Source organism: Coffea arabica, chromosome 4e (assembly GCF_036785885.1).
Source record: "Coffea arabica cultivar ET-39 chromosome 4e, Coffea Arabica ET-39 HiFi, whole genome shotgun sequence".
Taxonomy (NCBI): Eukaryota; Viridiplantae; Streptophyta; class Magnoliopsida; order Gentianales; family Rubiaceae; genus Coffea; species Coffea arabica.
This window is the reverse complement of record NC_092317.1, coordinates 24,516,280-24,533,502: the sequence shown is the minus strand read 5'-3', so window position 1 is coordinate 24,533,502 and position 17,223 is coordinate 24,516,280. Positions and strand designations below refer to the sequence as shown.

The window sequence follows — 17,223 nt, the reverse complement described above, 5'->3', positions numbered from 1 at the left end:
TTTACTTAAATAGTGACAATGCCTTTTTACACGAAAATCGACACTTTTAGGTGAAGATTCCCAGTTATTCAACATTTCACTTATTCAAATTGCTAAGCATACTCTTAATTCCAATACCTTTTTACGCGAATGTCGACATTTGTAAATGCCAACCTCCGGTTACTCAGTATGTGAATCATTGGAGTAGAATAATATATATATATTTATTATTATTATTATTTATATATATAGATATATATATTTTTAATTTTTTTTATATTTAACAATCTTCCCTCCAAGTATAATTGCAGGATGAATCTGGCCTTGTTTTGATTATATCAATCACTTACTTATAAAATTAAGTAAAAATGAAAAATATCATTAAACATGCAAAATTCTAACATAATTTTCCTTATTTAACTTAATATACTTTCTAAAATGTAAAAATCCTAATTGCATAATAACTAATTCCAAGCCAAATGAGGACTAAACCTTCCCAAAATACATATAACATTTTATCCAATGGAAGAATTAGACACTTTTAACATTGAACATTTTGGCTATTATTTGAAAAATATTGTAATGAAATATTGAAAAATATTTTGGAAAAATTTTGATAGAGTTTTCCCATATAAATGGACAAAACTCCCTGCCAACAACCTCATTTTCAAGAAAATTAACCCCATGACAATATTTTCAAATATTATTCAAACATTTCTAAGCCATAAACAATTAAAATCATGTACTTCAAAATACAATCACCCCATAAGATAAAGTAATCCCTCTCCCACACTTAAAATTAACAATGTCCTCATTGTAAAGGAATGTAAAAGAAACTAGTACTCCCCTCAAAAGAAGTGGTGATGCAATTTGAAGCTACTAATCCTCACGAACATCCAAATTCTGTTCAAAAATGAAACAAAGGGTACGAAGAAACATAAGTAGCACAAGATAATCCAATATGAAAACTACAAAGTTTAAACCGAACACAATAAAAGAAAAATAAAGCAACAAAAGATGTAATCAGCTAAGAATCTTCATGGTTGCTCGGAAGGAGGGTCTATTGCCTCCTTAGCTCCATGAGGACCATGTGAAGTACCAATATGCCCCTCCTCATGCTGAGGCATCGGAGTAGGTGACCGACGGATGCTGAAATGATCCTCAATCGCCCGAAGACGGCGATCATGTTTGTCTAATCACTCCGTTTGGTTGATTCGCTCGATCACCCTCGTCTCCATGCAACAAATGGCATTAAGGACTTCTTGCCACTTGGAGCGCGGCGGGGGAGGTGGTCGCGGAATGGGAGGAGGAAGAGTCTGCTGCGCCTCTGTCTCTTGAACTACCGGTTCCTGCTGAGTATGAGGTGGAGGCTGAGCAGAGGTTGATGCTTCTCCAACATTCCGCACCAAAGAACCTCCAAAGTCAGTAGGGATGCCCAAGGACTTGAGTATTGAGGCATTGACCGGTTCCAAGAGGAACCTTGAGCTTCTCAAAAAGAAGGGAGAGAATGCGAGGGAACCCAAAACAGGTTTTGCCGGCTCTTATGCGAGCTGTGGTTCGCATGTAACTGATGATGATGCGGGGCAGAGGTATTCCAGTCAGCTGCCGACCCACACTGTTCATCATCTTATCCATGAAGTAGAGGTCACTATTGCGGAGCTCCCGTTTTTCACTTCTTTTCGATACCACATTGAAAGCAAAAAGATAGAAAATAAGATGGTACCGAGGCTCAAAGGAATCCGCATATACTATGAACTTCTTAGAACTTCCTCGCTCTCGGTATTGACCCTTAAGACGTGACATAGCTTCTCCCACTTGCCATGGATCACGTGCCTTGAATTCCTTGGTCAATTTCACATCTTCTCCGTCGTCCTTGAGTTTGACGAATTTGGCGATTGTATCCCGATTGAGAGCCACTCTTTTGCCTCGAACCCAAGAGACAATGAGGTTGCCACTGTGGCTTTGTTTTCTTTCCACGTTGGAGTAGAACTCCCGGACCAGATTAGGATAATAATGCTTCGGAAATCCGAATATGTTCTCCCATCCAAGTCGGTTGAATGCCGTGGAGATTTTGTAATGATCGTCCACCTCTGGTGCCAGATGTTTCTCAATTATGACCTCCTTGTCCAATCAGGCTTCATACCACTGTTGGTTTTTGAGCGAGGTGAAACGAGTGGTGTCATAATCTGGAGCTGGCTCCTCATGGCTCGTAGATGCTCTCTTACGCCGTGAGCGTGGAGGCGACTCAGGTGAAGGAGATTCCTCCACTGGTGACTCCTCGGGTGACGGAGTGCGTTCCTCGCTTGAAGAAGGGGAAGGAGTACGGATAACAGTTCTTCTTGTACGAGCCATAGTAGCTATACACAAAAATAAGATGAATATTCATTAGAAACAGTATAAACTTGCTCACACATGTTAAATAGGAATTTAAGAAAATTTCGGCAGAGTTTCCCCTTATAAAAGGAAGAAACTCCTTGCCAACAATCAACAATTTTAAGTAAATAATGTTCCTAACACTTCTCAAATCCAATTCCCACATTTAGAAAGAATATTACCAATAAGGATATCATGACATGCATAATAAGTCCAAACACTTGAGAATTATAGCCATTTGCAAGAATGAACATCTCAAAGAAATTTGAAGTATTAAAGACAATGTGCTATAATTCTTGCAAACACTTGAGAACATCTCAAACACTTGGGAACAACTCAAATCCAATTCTTGTAAAGCAACATTTTCATATGCATTGCCAAAACATCCTTAATTTACACTAATGATCGCATATCATTTCCAATTGGTACAACAGTGATTTATACTCCTTAGAACAAGTTCATATACTCAATGAAAGCAAAAATTCACAAGTCTAAATCACCAAATGCTCAAGCCCAAAAATTGAGAAAAATTCTCCACAATATCACCAAATCCACAATTCTCTCAATATTAAGCATAAAAATAGTTGTAACAACTTATGTTAGCACAATGTAGCACAAATTCAACAAGAAATTTCTACAAAGGTACATTTCCCAAAATATATAAATAACCATGAAAATAGGAAATTGAGAAATGGAAAATATCAAAGAAAGTCAAGAATTGTTACCTCAAGTGTGTAAAGTGATGCTAGAAGGTGGCAAGGATGCCAAATGTAATGAGAAACAATCCTAAATTCGACCCCAAATGAGCGAATTTCAGTTCGGTCATTGTCAAAGTTTTGACAATCAAAGACCCCCAAATTATTGTTTTTGATGCGAAATTGCTGAGGGTTTATGACCATAAGAGGTTTGGGGAGGTTTTTATGGTGAAATATTAGAGGATTATTGGATGAAATGGAAGATTGGTAGAGAGCGGCTAGGGTTTCGGGGAGAGAGAATAGAAGAATTCGAAAAATGCAGAACCGAAGCCTCGATTTTGCACTTATCGCGAACCGATCCGAGGTCGGATCCTCTCTGGCAGCCCCTCGGATCCGACAGAGCTCGGATCCGCCACTCCAGAAGTTCAGCCGAGCCCTCGGATCTAGCCTAGTTTTGTTAAATCCGAGCTCAGATCTCCTTTTTCGCCTTTGATCCTCAACTGATCCGAGGTCGGATCCTTCTGGGTTGAGTCGGATCCGAGCTCGGATCTGTCTTTTTCTGCACTAATTGCAGAAACTGCAATTTTTCAAATTTTTCTCCCTTTTCCGGCCAATTCCAAATTACGCTTTGGACAAACTTTTTTTATCAATTCCAACCTCCCACGTACATGTAATATACCATAAACACAATATCCAACCTCTCAAAACGCATCAAACATATCTACATTGCAAATCAAGGGGTGAGGTTCTTTGATCATTTTTGCACTTTTACACCAAAATGACACTTTTCAAATGAGTCCATGAGCATTTATAAACATGTTATCACCAAAACTCACTTGAATATACTTGAAATGCACACTGTATATATGAATGGTAATTCTAAACACTTAAAGCACAATTTGGTAAGAAAACCTCCCTTTTTACACTTGTTCTTCAATTGTACCTCCATAATGGATGATGAAACTCCGGTACGTCTTACAAACAAGTGAAATATATCTAATTAGTCAATTAAATCACACCAAAATGTAAGAAATACATAAAAACACACAACTACAATATTATTATTGGGTTGCCTCTCAACAAGCGCTTTGTTTAGAGTCGTTAAGCTCGACTCTCCTATAGCTTCTTTAACTCTCCATTGCGTTTCCTAAGGAGTAAATTACTCCTTTAGGAACCTTTTCTCCGGCCAAATAGGGCTTCAATTTTTGACCATTTATTTTGAATGGGGCACCATTTTCTCCTTTTATTTCCACTGCTCCATAAGAAAACATGCGAACCACTTCGAATGGCCCAGACCATCGAGACTTAAGCTTTCCAGGGAATAATTTAAGCCTTGAGTTAAACAATAACACCTTTTGCCCTTCTTCAAAATGCTTAGGGAGAATGTGTTTATCATGCCAAAATTTCACTTTTTCTTTGTAAATTTTGGCATTCTCATACGAGGTTAACCGCGATTCCTCCAATTCGCTTAGCTCGAGCATTCTCTTTTCACCTGCAGATTTAAAATCAAAATTAATAGCTTTAATGGCCCCAATAAGCTTTATGTTCTATTTCTACAGGTAAATGACACGCTTTCCCATAAACAAGCTTATATGGAGACATTCCCAACGGCGTTTTAAATGCCGTTCTATACACTCACAAAGCATCTTCAAGCTTGTTTGTCCAATCCTTTCTCGATCGGTTGACAGTTTTCTCCAAAATGATTTTAATTTCCCGGTTGGCCAACTCTGCTTGACCATTAGCTTGAGGATGATAGGGAAGTGACTTTTTATGCCTGCATCCATATTTAAACAACAAGGTGTCAATAATTTTATTACAAAAATGCTTACCTTCTTCGCTTATTATTGCCTTTGGGACTCCAAACCTACAAAATATGTTCCGTTTAAGGAATTTAAGCACAACTTTAGCATCACTAGTTTGTGAAGGAATGGCTTCCACCCATTTAGAGATATAATCAACTGCTAAAAGAATGTACTTATTATTATATGAGCTAGGAAATGGTCCCGTAAAATCAATGTCCCAAACGTCAAATAGCTCAACTTCCAAATATGTAGTTAAAGGCATTTCATTTTTTCTCGAGATATTACCGGTTCTTTGGCATTGATCACAACTTTTAACCCAATTTCTAGCATCTCGGTACATAGTAGGCCAATAAATTCCAGATTACCATATCTTTGCTACGGTTTTAGTTGTACTAAAATGACCTCCCGATTCAAGGGTATGACAATGCTTTAAAATACTATATACCTCTTCTTCCGGAACACATCTTCTAATTATACCATTTGCACAATGTTTGTAAAAGAACGGTTCTTCCCAAAAATAATGTTTAGCATCATTTAAGAACTTTTTCCTTTGATGAGAATTCAAATCACTTGGTATCACTCCACTAATTACAAAGTTAACTAGATCAGCATACCATGGTGACTTATAAATTGCCATTAAAAACTCATATGGAAATTCTTCTTTAATGGATGAATGGTCTTCTTGAGGTATATTTTTCAGTCTAGAAAGATGATCAGCGACTAAGTTCTCGGATCCTTTTTTATCTTTGATCTCCAAATCAAATTCCTGCAATAATAAAATTCGTCGAATTAGTCGAGGTTTTGCATCTTTCTTATTTAAAAGATATTTGAGTGTTGCATGGTCGGTATAAATGATAACTCTAGATCCTACTAAGTACGATCTAAACTTATCCAATGCAAATATCACTATTAGCAACTCCTTCTCTATTGTTGCATAGTTAACTTGGGTTTCATTTAACATTTTACTTGCATAATAAATGACATGAAGTCGCTTATCATGTTTTTGCCCAAGAATAGCTCCAACTGCAAAATCACTTGCATCACACATCAATTCGAATGGTAAGCTCCAGTCCGGTGATACTATTATGGGTGCGGAGATAAGTTCTTTCTTCAACCTATTAAAAGCAGATATGTTCCTTCTTCAACCTATTAAAAGAAAATAAACATTCATCATTAAAGTGAAAAGGAACATCTTTTGCAAGTAATTCACATAAAGGTTTAGCAACCTTGGAGAAATCCTTAATAAACCGCCGATAAAATCTCACGTGTCCAAGAAAGCTGTGAATGCCTTTCACATTGATAGGTGGAGGCATTCTCTCAATAACCTCTATCTTGGCTTGATCTACATCAATACCTTCTGAAGAAATTTTGTGGCCTAGCACAATACCCTCACAAACCATAAAGTGACATTTTTCCCAATTGAGTACAAGATTTGTTTCTTCACATCTCTGTAAAATTAGATCTACATTGTTAAGACAATGATCATAAGTAGATCCAAATACAGAAAAATCATCCATGAAGATTTCCATAATTTTCTCATTAAAATCAGAGAAAATTGCCATCATGCATCGTTGGAAGGTAGCCGGTGCATTGCACAGTCCAAAAGGCATTCTTAGAAATGCAAAAGTACCGTAAGGACAAGTGAATGTGGTTTTCTCTTGATCTTCCGGTGCAATGACTATTTGATTGTATCCTAAAAAACCATCCAAGAAACAATAAAATTCATATCCGGCCATTCTTTCTACCATTTGATCAAGAAAAGGAAGAGAGAAGTGATCCTTTCTAGTAGTTGTGACGACCCCACCTCCACCTAAGGCGTACCAAAGGGTTCGGCGGACCGCCTGCCCAGCTCTCGCCAGGACTCACTCACTATCTCAATCGAGTCATGTACACACATCCATGAACCATAAATAACATTCACAATTCAAGCTTATAATTTACATTGATAGAAATCGAGGTACAAAGCCTCAATACACCAAACTAGTTCAAAATGTATACAATCCAAGTACAACATGTTCCATTCGAGGAATAGCGCGAGTACAAGTCAAAAGTCAAAACAATTTCAAGAGCAACTAGACTACGCTAGTCTGTTCACGACTCACGCCTCACTCGTATTCCTGTAAGGAAAACAAATAGCGTGGAATGAGCTAAAAGCCCAGTGAGGTTTCAAATAACAAATTGCCCATTTTAAAAGTATGAATATCCATGTAGCAAGTTAACGGCATCAAAACTCATAAGAGTGGACAATAATATTTCAAGTAGCAAATTTCCAAATGAGCACGTATAAAGTGCTTTTCGATTTTCAAAAGGAACAGCAATCCAATAAGCAATAATCACTTTCAAGTATAAGGATACGGAAGGCTCTCAGGAGCCAAATTTCCATTGCATCTCCAGAGCTTGATCAAGTAACAGTTGACACTCCGTCAACTTTTAAGTAGGTAACCAATCCAGTAGAACACCACTTACACGACTCTCCGTCCACCGTTCACCCCCTACTGGGCCCAAAATCCTCAATAAACACGTGTGGTAATACTCGAGTATACCGTTTAGCCGAGGAGATATCACTCCACTCGACAAAACAAGAGACCCAGGGTTCGTTACCCAATCGACCAAGCTCTTGCCGGCTCGACTCAAGTAACTTGCCGCAGGGTTTCTGGAATTCCAGGAAGTGCGCGCACCATAAACAAGTATATCAAGTCAATTGCAACAATAAACAAGTATATCACGTAAGGGCAAGTGCGATAAAGTACACTCTTGCCCTAACAATTCACGTATATAACATGTACTCATATTGGTCACGTATCAAGTTCAAGTATCTAGTGCAATTCGGTATTTGAAAGCACTCACCAAAAGATATAGTGCCTTTACTGGTCACTTTCAGGTTATACTCCGGTTCGGAGTCCAAATCTGCGATAAAACTCAGTTTGAGAACTTTGAAACATGACTAAGATTCACAACTTAGACGTTTCGTTCAATAAAAATCAAGAGATTGAAATTCACTCGGATAGTAGTCGTGAAACACTTGCTCGCTTTTTAAACGATAAAACTTTGTAACATTTATACTTGAAATTGTCTTGCGAGTTGAAGTACAAGGAAAACATACTTCGAGCAATCATTATTTCATTTCTCAAGGGTACAAGTTCGGCCAAGTCCTTACTTACATACCTCGAAACAAGAAGACTCAAGTACCCTAGATGGTTCAAGTACTATTCATATCAATTCGACCCAAGTCGCAAGTGTATTTATATAGTCTTCGAGCGTAAATTTGGGCAGCATGCCCTTTGTGTTTACCTAATTTTCCAGCCATTTAGGCTTCATTATTTTTCCTCAACCAAAACCCAACATCACATGTATCAGCAATTCATGTCAAGAGCCGTTCCATAGGCTCACAATATCATAAAAACAAGATTCACAACAACCACAAGTATAGAAATTCAACTTAGCACAAGACAGATTTGATGTACGAATGCGGAAATAACATATCCAAGGCTACGCTTATCAGATTGAGGCGCAACCTATGCCGTTTCGAAGCTAAGACTCAGGGCTACAATGTTCATGAATATCACTAAGTCCAGTTTCTAATGCAACTTAGTCAAATCCTCAAATTACAGAACCGAAATCCAATTCGTCGGCTATTTATCCACACTGCACTGGAATGGACATAACTCAGTGTACACAAGTCCGAATCAGGTTTTCTTTGAGGCATTTTAAAGCTACTTCAGAACACTATAACTTTTATGTTTTGGCCCAGAGCTAAATCAGAATGGATCCTGGTCAAAAATCGTGATAACTGGACTGAACTGAAGAAACGGACTGCTGGGAAATTCTTAAAACAGTAGGGGTATTTTGGACTTTTCACGTTCTGCGTTGCTCCGATTGAGCTGAAATTTTGTAGGTAACTATAAAATACCATTCGCTACAACTTTCATGTTTTATGCCAAGCCAAATTCGGCCTCTAACATGGTGCAACAAAAACGGGCAGAATAGGATGAAAATTTCCAGAAATCTGAAATCTTTTGGTTTCAATTGAACTTTCTTCAATTCCTTGTTCCAATCACTACCAAAGCCCCTTGTATAATCTTATATACAACATATACTAACTATACAACAAGTTTAGGCAGAAATTAATCAAACTCTAACTTACATATTTCATCCAACAATCATCACAACAACTTGCATCACTTGTAATCAAACCCAAAACATGGACTATTTAACATCTTAAACAAGAATAAAAGGATCAAAGCCATAGATCAGATTTTATACCTCAAAAAGAAGGCTTGCAAGAGTGATCCTCCACTATTTCTTGAAATTTTTGGTTCTCTTAGCTTCCCAAGCTTCCAAACTTACGATCAATCGGTTTAGAATTTTTGTTTCTCACTTGGATGGTGTAAATCAAGAAGAAAATGGTTGTTTCTTGCTCTCCCTTTTCTCTCTCTCTTGCTCGGCTGTGAAGGTGCAGAAATGAGGAAGAAAGGCTGCTAATATGGTGTTAATAAGACAAGAGGATTAGGACTAATTGTGACCACAAGTTGGCCTAACACTTGGCTCAATTTCAACCACTCAAATTTTCTCTTTCCTTGTTTTTTCTTTGCCTTAAATTTCGGCCAATAGGAGAGCTAAGAGGGGGAAGATATTTTTCTCCATTAGTGATAAACTTGTATGGCAAGAAAGTGGTAGTCAAGTGGTGCGTTCAATCGGTAGTGCGCGGGACCCGCCGGTTCGCGCCGTTTTTCTTAAAAACACACGTACTAGGATTTTTACTTCCTATTTACTAACCTTATATCATTGCTACTACTCACAAATTATTTTTCACTTAAAAGTCACTTTTAATCACCAAATTGATCCTTGGTCAGTACCGAAAATTCATCCGGCGAAAAATCGCGAAAACCCTAATTTTGCTCAAATCTTGAAACCGAAGTGTAAAACCCTATTTCCAGGTTCATCTGCACTTATTGTTGAACAATTGGGTAGTAGGGCCTTAATAAATAATAATTTTCAAATAAAAGGAAATTTTTAAGAAAACGTGAGGAATTTACAATTTCAATAATTAACATTAGAATCTCTAGTAAAATATGAAAGATTTAAGAAACCGTTTAGTCACAAGTAAACTAGGGTTTTTGATTAAACATTAGGGTTTCTAGTCGTTTAAAACAAAATAAGGTTTTAAATCAAACCCGAAGAAATATACTTTAATATTTTCTTCACAAACAACCTCCTAATATTCGGGATGTTACAGTAGTTGCATTCAGTTTTCTATAATCAATACAGACTCGCCACCCAACCACAACTCTAGATGGAATTATTTCATTATTGTTACCACGTACTATGGTTATCCCCCTTTTCTTTGGCACTACATGAATAGGAGAAATCCAAACACTATCAGAAATTGGAAAAATTATACCTGCATCCAACCATTTAAGGATTTCTACTCTTACCACTTCTTTCATATTTGGATTTAACCTTCTTTGAGTTTCAACCACCGGTTTAGAATTTTCTTCTAACAAAATCCGGTACATACAAATAGTTGGACTAATTCCCTTGATATCAGAAATCGTCCATCCTATAGCCTTTAAATGCATCCTCAAAACACGTAAGAGCTTGTCTAGTTGTTCCTCATCTAATGCTGCATTGACAATTACTAGCAATGTCTCTTTTTCTTCAAGAAATGCATATTTGAGGTGTTTAGGCAGTGGTTTAAGCTCAAGCCATGGTGCTTGCTCACATGATGATGGAGGTAGCCCTTTGCTCAGTCCTAACTCCTCATATGCATTTCTCCTTTTATAAGGAACCTGTGCCTACAAAAATTCAGTCATTTCTTCAACTTGTTCCTCTTGTAAACCTATACCATTAAAATAAAGTTCAAGAGAATCATCATCAAGATTAACTTGACTCATCTCTAATGCCAATTCATCACATATGTCAATAGAATAAACATAATCGGTAAAAGAGGGATACTTCTCCACTTTATTCAAATCAAACTCCACTTTCTCTTCACCAATTTGAAACTTGAACTTACCACGTTTAACATCTATTTTTGGACCTGCGGTGGTCAGAAATAGTCTACCAAGTATAATAGGTACATTGACATTCTCCTCCATATCTAAAACAACAAAATCAACAGGAATAATGAATTTCTGTACTTTAATGAGCACATTCTCCAATATGCCCATTGGATGTCTAATAGACCTGTCAGCCAATTGCAAGGAAATGTTAGTACGCTTTAACTCTTTCAACCCCAATTGCCTAGCCACAGTTAAAGGGATCAATGACACACTTGCACCAAGGTCACAAAGTGCTTTAGAGATTCTACATTACCAATAGTACAAGGAACTGTGAAACTCCCTGGATCCTTCAACTTTGGTGCCAATTTGTTTTATATGATGGCACTACATTCTTCCGTTAATGCAATTGTCTCGCTATCTATTAACCTCTTTTTCTTAGTCATTATCTCTTTGAGAAACTTTGCGTATGAAGGAATCTGCAAAATAGCATCAACAAAAGGAATGTTAATATGTAATTGTTTGAAAATGTTGACAAACTTTGCAAATTCTTTGTCATTTCTCGAAAGCTTCAATCTTTGTGAAAATGGCAACAGTGGAATTGGTGTTGTATCTTCAATTTGTAACTCATTTTCTTCCACCTTTTCTTTCCCTTTAATTTTCTTATTATCCTCTCCTAACTCACTCAACTATTTGTTCTCTCTTCTTTCACATTCTCTCTCACATTCAACTGCAGGCGGCTCAGCTACTTCCTTACCACTACAGAGTGTTATAGCCTTCACATGCTCCCTTGGGTTCACCTCAATCTTGCTAGGTAAATTCCCTTGGTTGCGATTGTTAACCGCATTTGCTATTTGCCCTAATTGGACCTCAACATTCCTGTACATAGTGGTGAGTTGGTCCATCCTTCCTTCAATTCTTTCAAACCGTTGAGTAGTGGCACCGGCTAACTTTTCAATTTTATTATTTGATACATTTCCCAGCTTTTCAATTGCCAATTCCCAAGTTGGTTTGGATTCCAGAAGTGGTTGCTTCGGTTGAAAACCCGGTGGATTAACTGGTCTTTGTTGGTTCCCTTGATCCTTCTATCCAAAATTCGGGTGATTACGCCATCCTGGATCATAGGTATTGGAGTATGGATTGTTTTGGGGTAGACGGTTACAATTATTAAGATATTGAACCTGTTCGCTGCTAGAACACATAGAATCATCATGATCTCCGCCGCAAGTAGTACAACATGCAACAACTACTCCTTAATTAGAGCTAGAACCAACGTGCCTATTAAGCATCTTAACCACATTATCCCTTTTTCCACTTAACATATTCAAGGTATCTATTTCGAGCATACCTGCTGTTCTCTTTGTATTACCTCGTTCGTTTGCCCATTGGTAGTTGTTAGCAGCCATTTCTTCAATCAATTGTTGAGCTTCCTCAGCTGTCTTTCCCATCAATGCTCCTCCCGCTGCCGCATCTACATGCGTCTTTGTTGGATAGGTGAGACAATTGTAAAATGTTTGGACTACTAGCCAATCTGATAAACCATGATGAGGACATCTTCATTGCAGTTCCCGATAGCGCTCCTAAGCTTCATACAATGTCTCTCCTTCCTGTTGAGAGAAACTAGTTATATCCATTCTGAGTTTAGCAGTTTTTTCAGGTGGAAAGAATTTATTTAGAAACGCCTTAACTAATTCAGCCCAAGTAGTTAAAGTGTTTGGAGGATGAGATTGTACCCAAACCTTGGCTTTGTCCCTTAGCGAGAATGGAAACAATCGAAGTTTAATTGCATCATCAAGAAATGTTGACAAGTGAGAATTTGGATCTTCGGTAGCATTACCTCCATATTGAGATTGTTGTACCATTTGAATCAGTGATGATTTAATCTCAAAATTATTAGCATTTACCGTTGGCCTTGCAATGCTAGTTTGAGAACCTTGTGTTCCCGGTAAAATGTGACAGCCCCACCTAACCCTAGGGCGTACCCAAGGGTTTGGCAGACCGCCTGCCCAACTCTCGCCAGGACTCAGTCAAATAACATGGAGATTTACAAATAGACCCTTAAAAGAAAATGAAATTATTACAACCAAAGAGTCGAACTTGCCAAAAATCAAACCAAATAAGTCGGCTAGACACCTATGCAGTACTCACACCAGCAACTAACAAACCTAGAAGAAAATGAGGCCTTCCTCAATTCAACCTCTCATGTTCTCATCCTTGTAAGGAAAACAAATGGCGTGGAATGAGCTAAAATCCCAGTGAGGTTCCAAGTAATTAAGTAGGTAAAATACGAGACAACATCGCATATTCAGACATCAAGAAACAAGTCAACTTCGATGAGATTATAATCCAGTATATAATTGAGCAAATAGCCAGATAAAACATGCAAAAAGGTGCAGTAAGGAACACATTCATGTCAAAGGATATAGGTTACTCTCAGGAGCAAGTTCCACAGTAGCTTGATCAAGGTCCGTTGACTCTCCGTCAACCACGAAAGTATAACGTCCGTAGATCCCCACTTTACACCAGTTTCCATCCACCATCAACCCCTACCGGGCCCGAACGTTCAAGAAGTACCCAAGGTTCGTTGATCTTCTCGACCAAGCCCTTGCCGGCTCGATTTGAAACACTAGCCCCGGGGTTGGACTTATAGTCCCAGAAATACAGTAATTCAGGATATGGCTCATAGCCCCCAAGTATTCAGTAATCAAGATTGGAGTCATTGGCAATTATCCAATGCTCACACAGTAAAGCTTGGAGACGTTAGTTGTCACTTAACGCTCCGTATTAAGAATTAAACAGTGGTGGTAATATTCGAATAGACCAATTAGTCGAGGAGATAACACTCCACTCGACAAAACAGGATAGAGGTACTGAGACGGGATGAGAGGTACCTCCCACTCGGATGGAGTGTGGCACATACGGCCGCTCAGCACTTGCAAGTCAAATACAAGCACAAACATAAGTACAGGTTAATCAAGTTCAAGTGAGTACAAGATCATTCAAGAAAGGGAAGCCAAGTGTGATAATGACACACTCGCCTAGCCAGAATCAAGTCACAAGTAATGTCCAGTAATTCATATTCTCCAGTATTCTAGTACTGTCCAGTAATTCATACTCTCAAGTAATGTCCAGTAATTCATATTCTCAAGTAATGTCCAGTAATTCATATTTTCAAGTATTTCAAATATTTCAAGTCAATATACAAATCAAGTTACTTGTTCATGTGTGAAGGAGATATCAAGTGTTTAGTCAAGTCGGGTCAATTGAGTATACATAAGAGCACGCTCGCCTAAATTGGTTCAAGTCACAATTAAGTTCAACATATCATGATTTAAGCAATTCAAGTATTTCAAGTCCAAACAGTTGAAAATCGGATGGTTACGAAACTTGATCAAATAAGAAGAACTGGAGAAAATTAGAAATCTCTTTAGCAAATCTGGTCACATATCAATTATAACAAAACGGTCAGTACATATTTTAACAAAATATCAAAGTTTAGTCGAGTGAGGTCAAGTGCAATAAAGTACACACTTATCTATGAGACAAGAAATCAAGTACCTAGCATTGTCTAACAATAATGAGCATGTAACACATAAGTCGGTGGGATAACCACCCGAGTGACCAACAAGCCAAGTGCAAGCAAAGCATTTCATCTCATATTAATATCACGAAGTGAACTACAAAGGATCGAGTATGATAAAGTACATCCTCGTCCCAAAGGTTATCAATTCCAAAGCAGTTACTTTAACCAAGTAAGCATGTTATTCAAGCCAGAAGACATTCCACGAAAATATTTTCATGTACTTGGAACACTCACCTGTCATGCAATGTAGAGTTCAAACATCAAGTTCCTTGGTTACGTTCACCACTGTTTCCCAATCCTAGGGCAACGAGTGAAATCATTAACAAACTAGGTTCATTTCTAACCCAAAAGTAAGCTCATTAGGTGATCAAGTGAGTGGTTAAATCTATTCAATTCACCATGCAAGTTAGGCCCAAAATGCAGTAAAATTTCATGAGAAAACAAGTTTGACAAGTGCAAGAAAGTTGGGCAAAAGAAAAGTTTCATCCAAGCTCAAGTTGTTCTTCACAGGTAAAACAGTCGCACCCGCGTAGTTTTGGGAAAACAGCTATATCTCACTGTAGGATGGTCAGAATCAGGTGCCGTCAGTGGTGTTGGAAACTAGACTCGAAGGGCTTTCCAACGGTATCAAATTCATACTCTAGTTCGTCTCCTATCAGTAGTAGTAGCTCAGACAATTCGGCTGATTTTCCAACTCTGGATCAGCCCTAACCTCAAGCAAAAATACTTTAGTTCTTGGTGCTATCTTCATTCGTTTTGGTTCAAATTCACCCAAATCAGTCCTCTAATGTTCCTATACAGGGATTTAGGTCACCTAGTGCCATTGGAGTTCAAAATGAAATACATCAACATGATTAAGAATGACCATAGCAGTCTAGTCATCAAGAGAAACCAAAACAGTCCACTAGTGGTCCAACCAACCACTTTACTTGCTTAAATTTCATTCCAACTCACACATGAACTTAACCAATGTCTAGCCAAGTTTCTTAGGCACTATTAAGGTGCAAATAAACCACAAAAATCAAGGAGAAACCTCTCCTTCCAAAACTGGCCAGCCAAGAAGAAAGAAAACAGTCCACAAGTTCCTTCATGTCACCAACCTTCATCCTTTCATGATTTTCACTTAAACAACATATGAAGTGTTAAAGCTAACTCAAAAGGGGTCTAAAACATGTTAATACCTCATAAACAACCATGAACAAAGTTTAAACGTATACTAACTAACCCAACTACTACTTGTTTAATTCAAGAAGATTAATCACAAATCTCATCCAAATAACTTGTAGCTTGCTATTAAAACTTATAGTACATGATATAACACCATAAAACCAAGATTTAAAGATTATTTACCTGTTTGTAAGAAGCTTGAACCACCAAAACAATCCACCAAAATGAAAGCTTCAAAGTTGAAACAAAGTCTAGGGTTGGAGGAGATTCACTCTACTAACTCAAACTCTTTTTTCTTTTGGTTTTAGCTCTTGATCAAACTAGGGTTAGAAAGCAAGAAAAATGGAGTTTTCTCTCTTCCTTGAGAAGTTTCAAGAATTCAGCCAACCTAAGAAATAATAGAGCCAAGAATGGTTTAAATTTCCTCTAACCTTTGGTCAAACAAGATGCATGGCTAGGGTTTGGCCACTTGGCCCAATTCTTGTCCATTTCTTCCTTAATCTTTGACTAATGGTGTTTCAACCCTTCCAAATGTTCCAATAACTATTTAACACCTCTAACCTATCATATAAAGTCCCAACCACAAATAAAAGACACTTGTTAAAAATGTAAGTGGTGAAATAATTAAAACCAACTCAAGAAAATATTTCCATTCAAGTAAAAGAAAATGAAATGCAATGCAAGGGAATTGTTATAATACATGTAGAATGCAATGCAAGGGCATAATATAAGTGGTTTAAATCTTAGGGCAAGACATGTAGTTTAGGAGAATTGCATTTTAAAATGAGGGTTCTCAGACTCTCTCCCCCTTAAAAGAATTTCGTCCTCGAAATTCTCACCTTGATCACTGAATAGCTCAGGATATTTTGCACAAATGTCCTCTTGAACTCTCTCGAGTCCTATGGTCACATACTATAGTAAAAGACTAGCAATACAAAGCCAAAATATAAGAAGAAATTGAGGTTCCAAAACTTTATTTAGAATATGCATCAATTTACAAATTTTATACCCGTATAACTTATCAAAATATGATATTTGCTTGTTCCAATCGAGAAGTAATCCTCATGTACTTACAAATCAACGTTGCCTAAAGTCATTTAAAGCACAAGAGTATCACTTATAGTCAAACGTTTGGAGAAATTAGAAAAGACGTTCAAAATACAAAGTTGGAAATTGTCCGACCTAAAATGATTTGAAGAAACTCATTTCCTTTCATTTAAACCTCAATTCCACTCATAAGCCAACCTCAAAATAGTTTACCTACTCCAATCCTAAAGTTGGAAATGAAAGGAGGAACAGTATTAGGAAAACAGAAATTTTCCAGTTTTGTACGATACCATTTGAAAAATCATATCTCAAGCTTCTTAAGTCCAAAATTTATAATCATTATACCGTCAGAAAATAGATTCAAAGGGTTACAACTTCCTAAAAGATACCATTGTAAGATTCTATCCACAAGTCAGTCAAATTCTAGCCTAAAGTTGCTGCTTCACCTTGTAAAAGACAGAACAGGTATGCAATTTTAGTCAACTTTGAAAAATCACAGATATTCATGAAAATTGAGAACAATGTTAAAATTTTCACGATTGATAGTACTTGAATCTAGTTTCAAACTCAACAAACGG

The 17,223-nt window shown here is 37.5% G+C and overlaps 1 protein-coding gene and 1 non-coding gene across 2 annotated transcripts; one reads left to right on the top strand and one right to left on the bottom strand.

Moving 5' to 3' along the window:
• Positions 1–4,682: 4,682 nt before the first annotated feature.
• LOC140005535 (uncharacterized) lies at positions 4,683–12,296 on the bottom strand. Its single transcript, XM_072046543.1, has 9 exons — positions 12,123–12,296; positions 11,278–11,327; positions 10,735–11,155; positions 10,251–10,644; positions 6,115–6,311; positions 5,965–5,995; positions 5,721–5,872; positions 5,464–5,615; positions 4,683–4,821 (listed from the first exon to the last, which is right to left on the bottom strand). The coding sequence occupies exons 1-9, from the start codon at positions 12,294–12,296 to the stop codon at positions 4,683–4,685; spliced, it is 1,710 nt and encodes a 569-aa protein (XP_071902644.1).
• Positions 12,297–12,384: 88 nt separating this feature from the next.
• On the top strand, positions 12,385–12,491 carry LOC113705150 (small nucleolar RNA R71). The gene has a single exon (XR_003451797.1). It is a non-coding gene; the product is annotated as a small nucleolar RNA R71 (small nucleolar RNA).
• Positions 12,492–17,223: the final 4,732 nt, after the last annotated feature.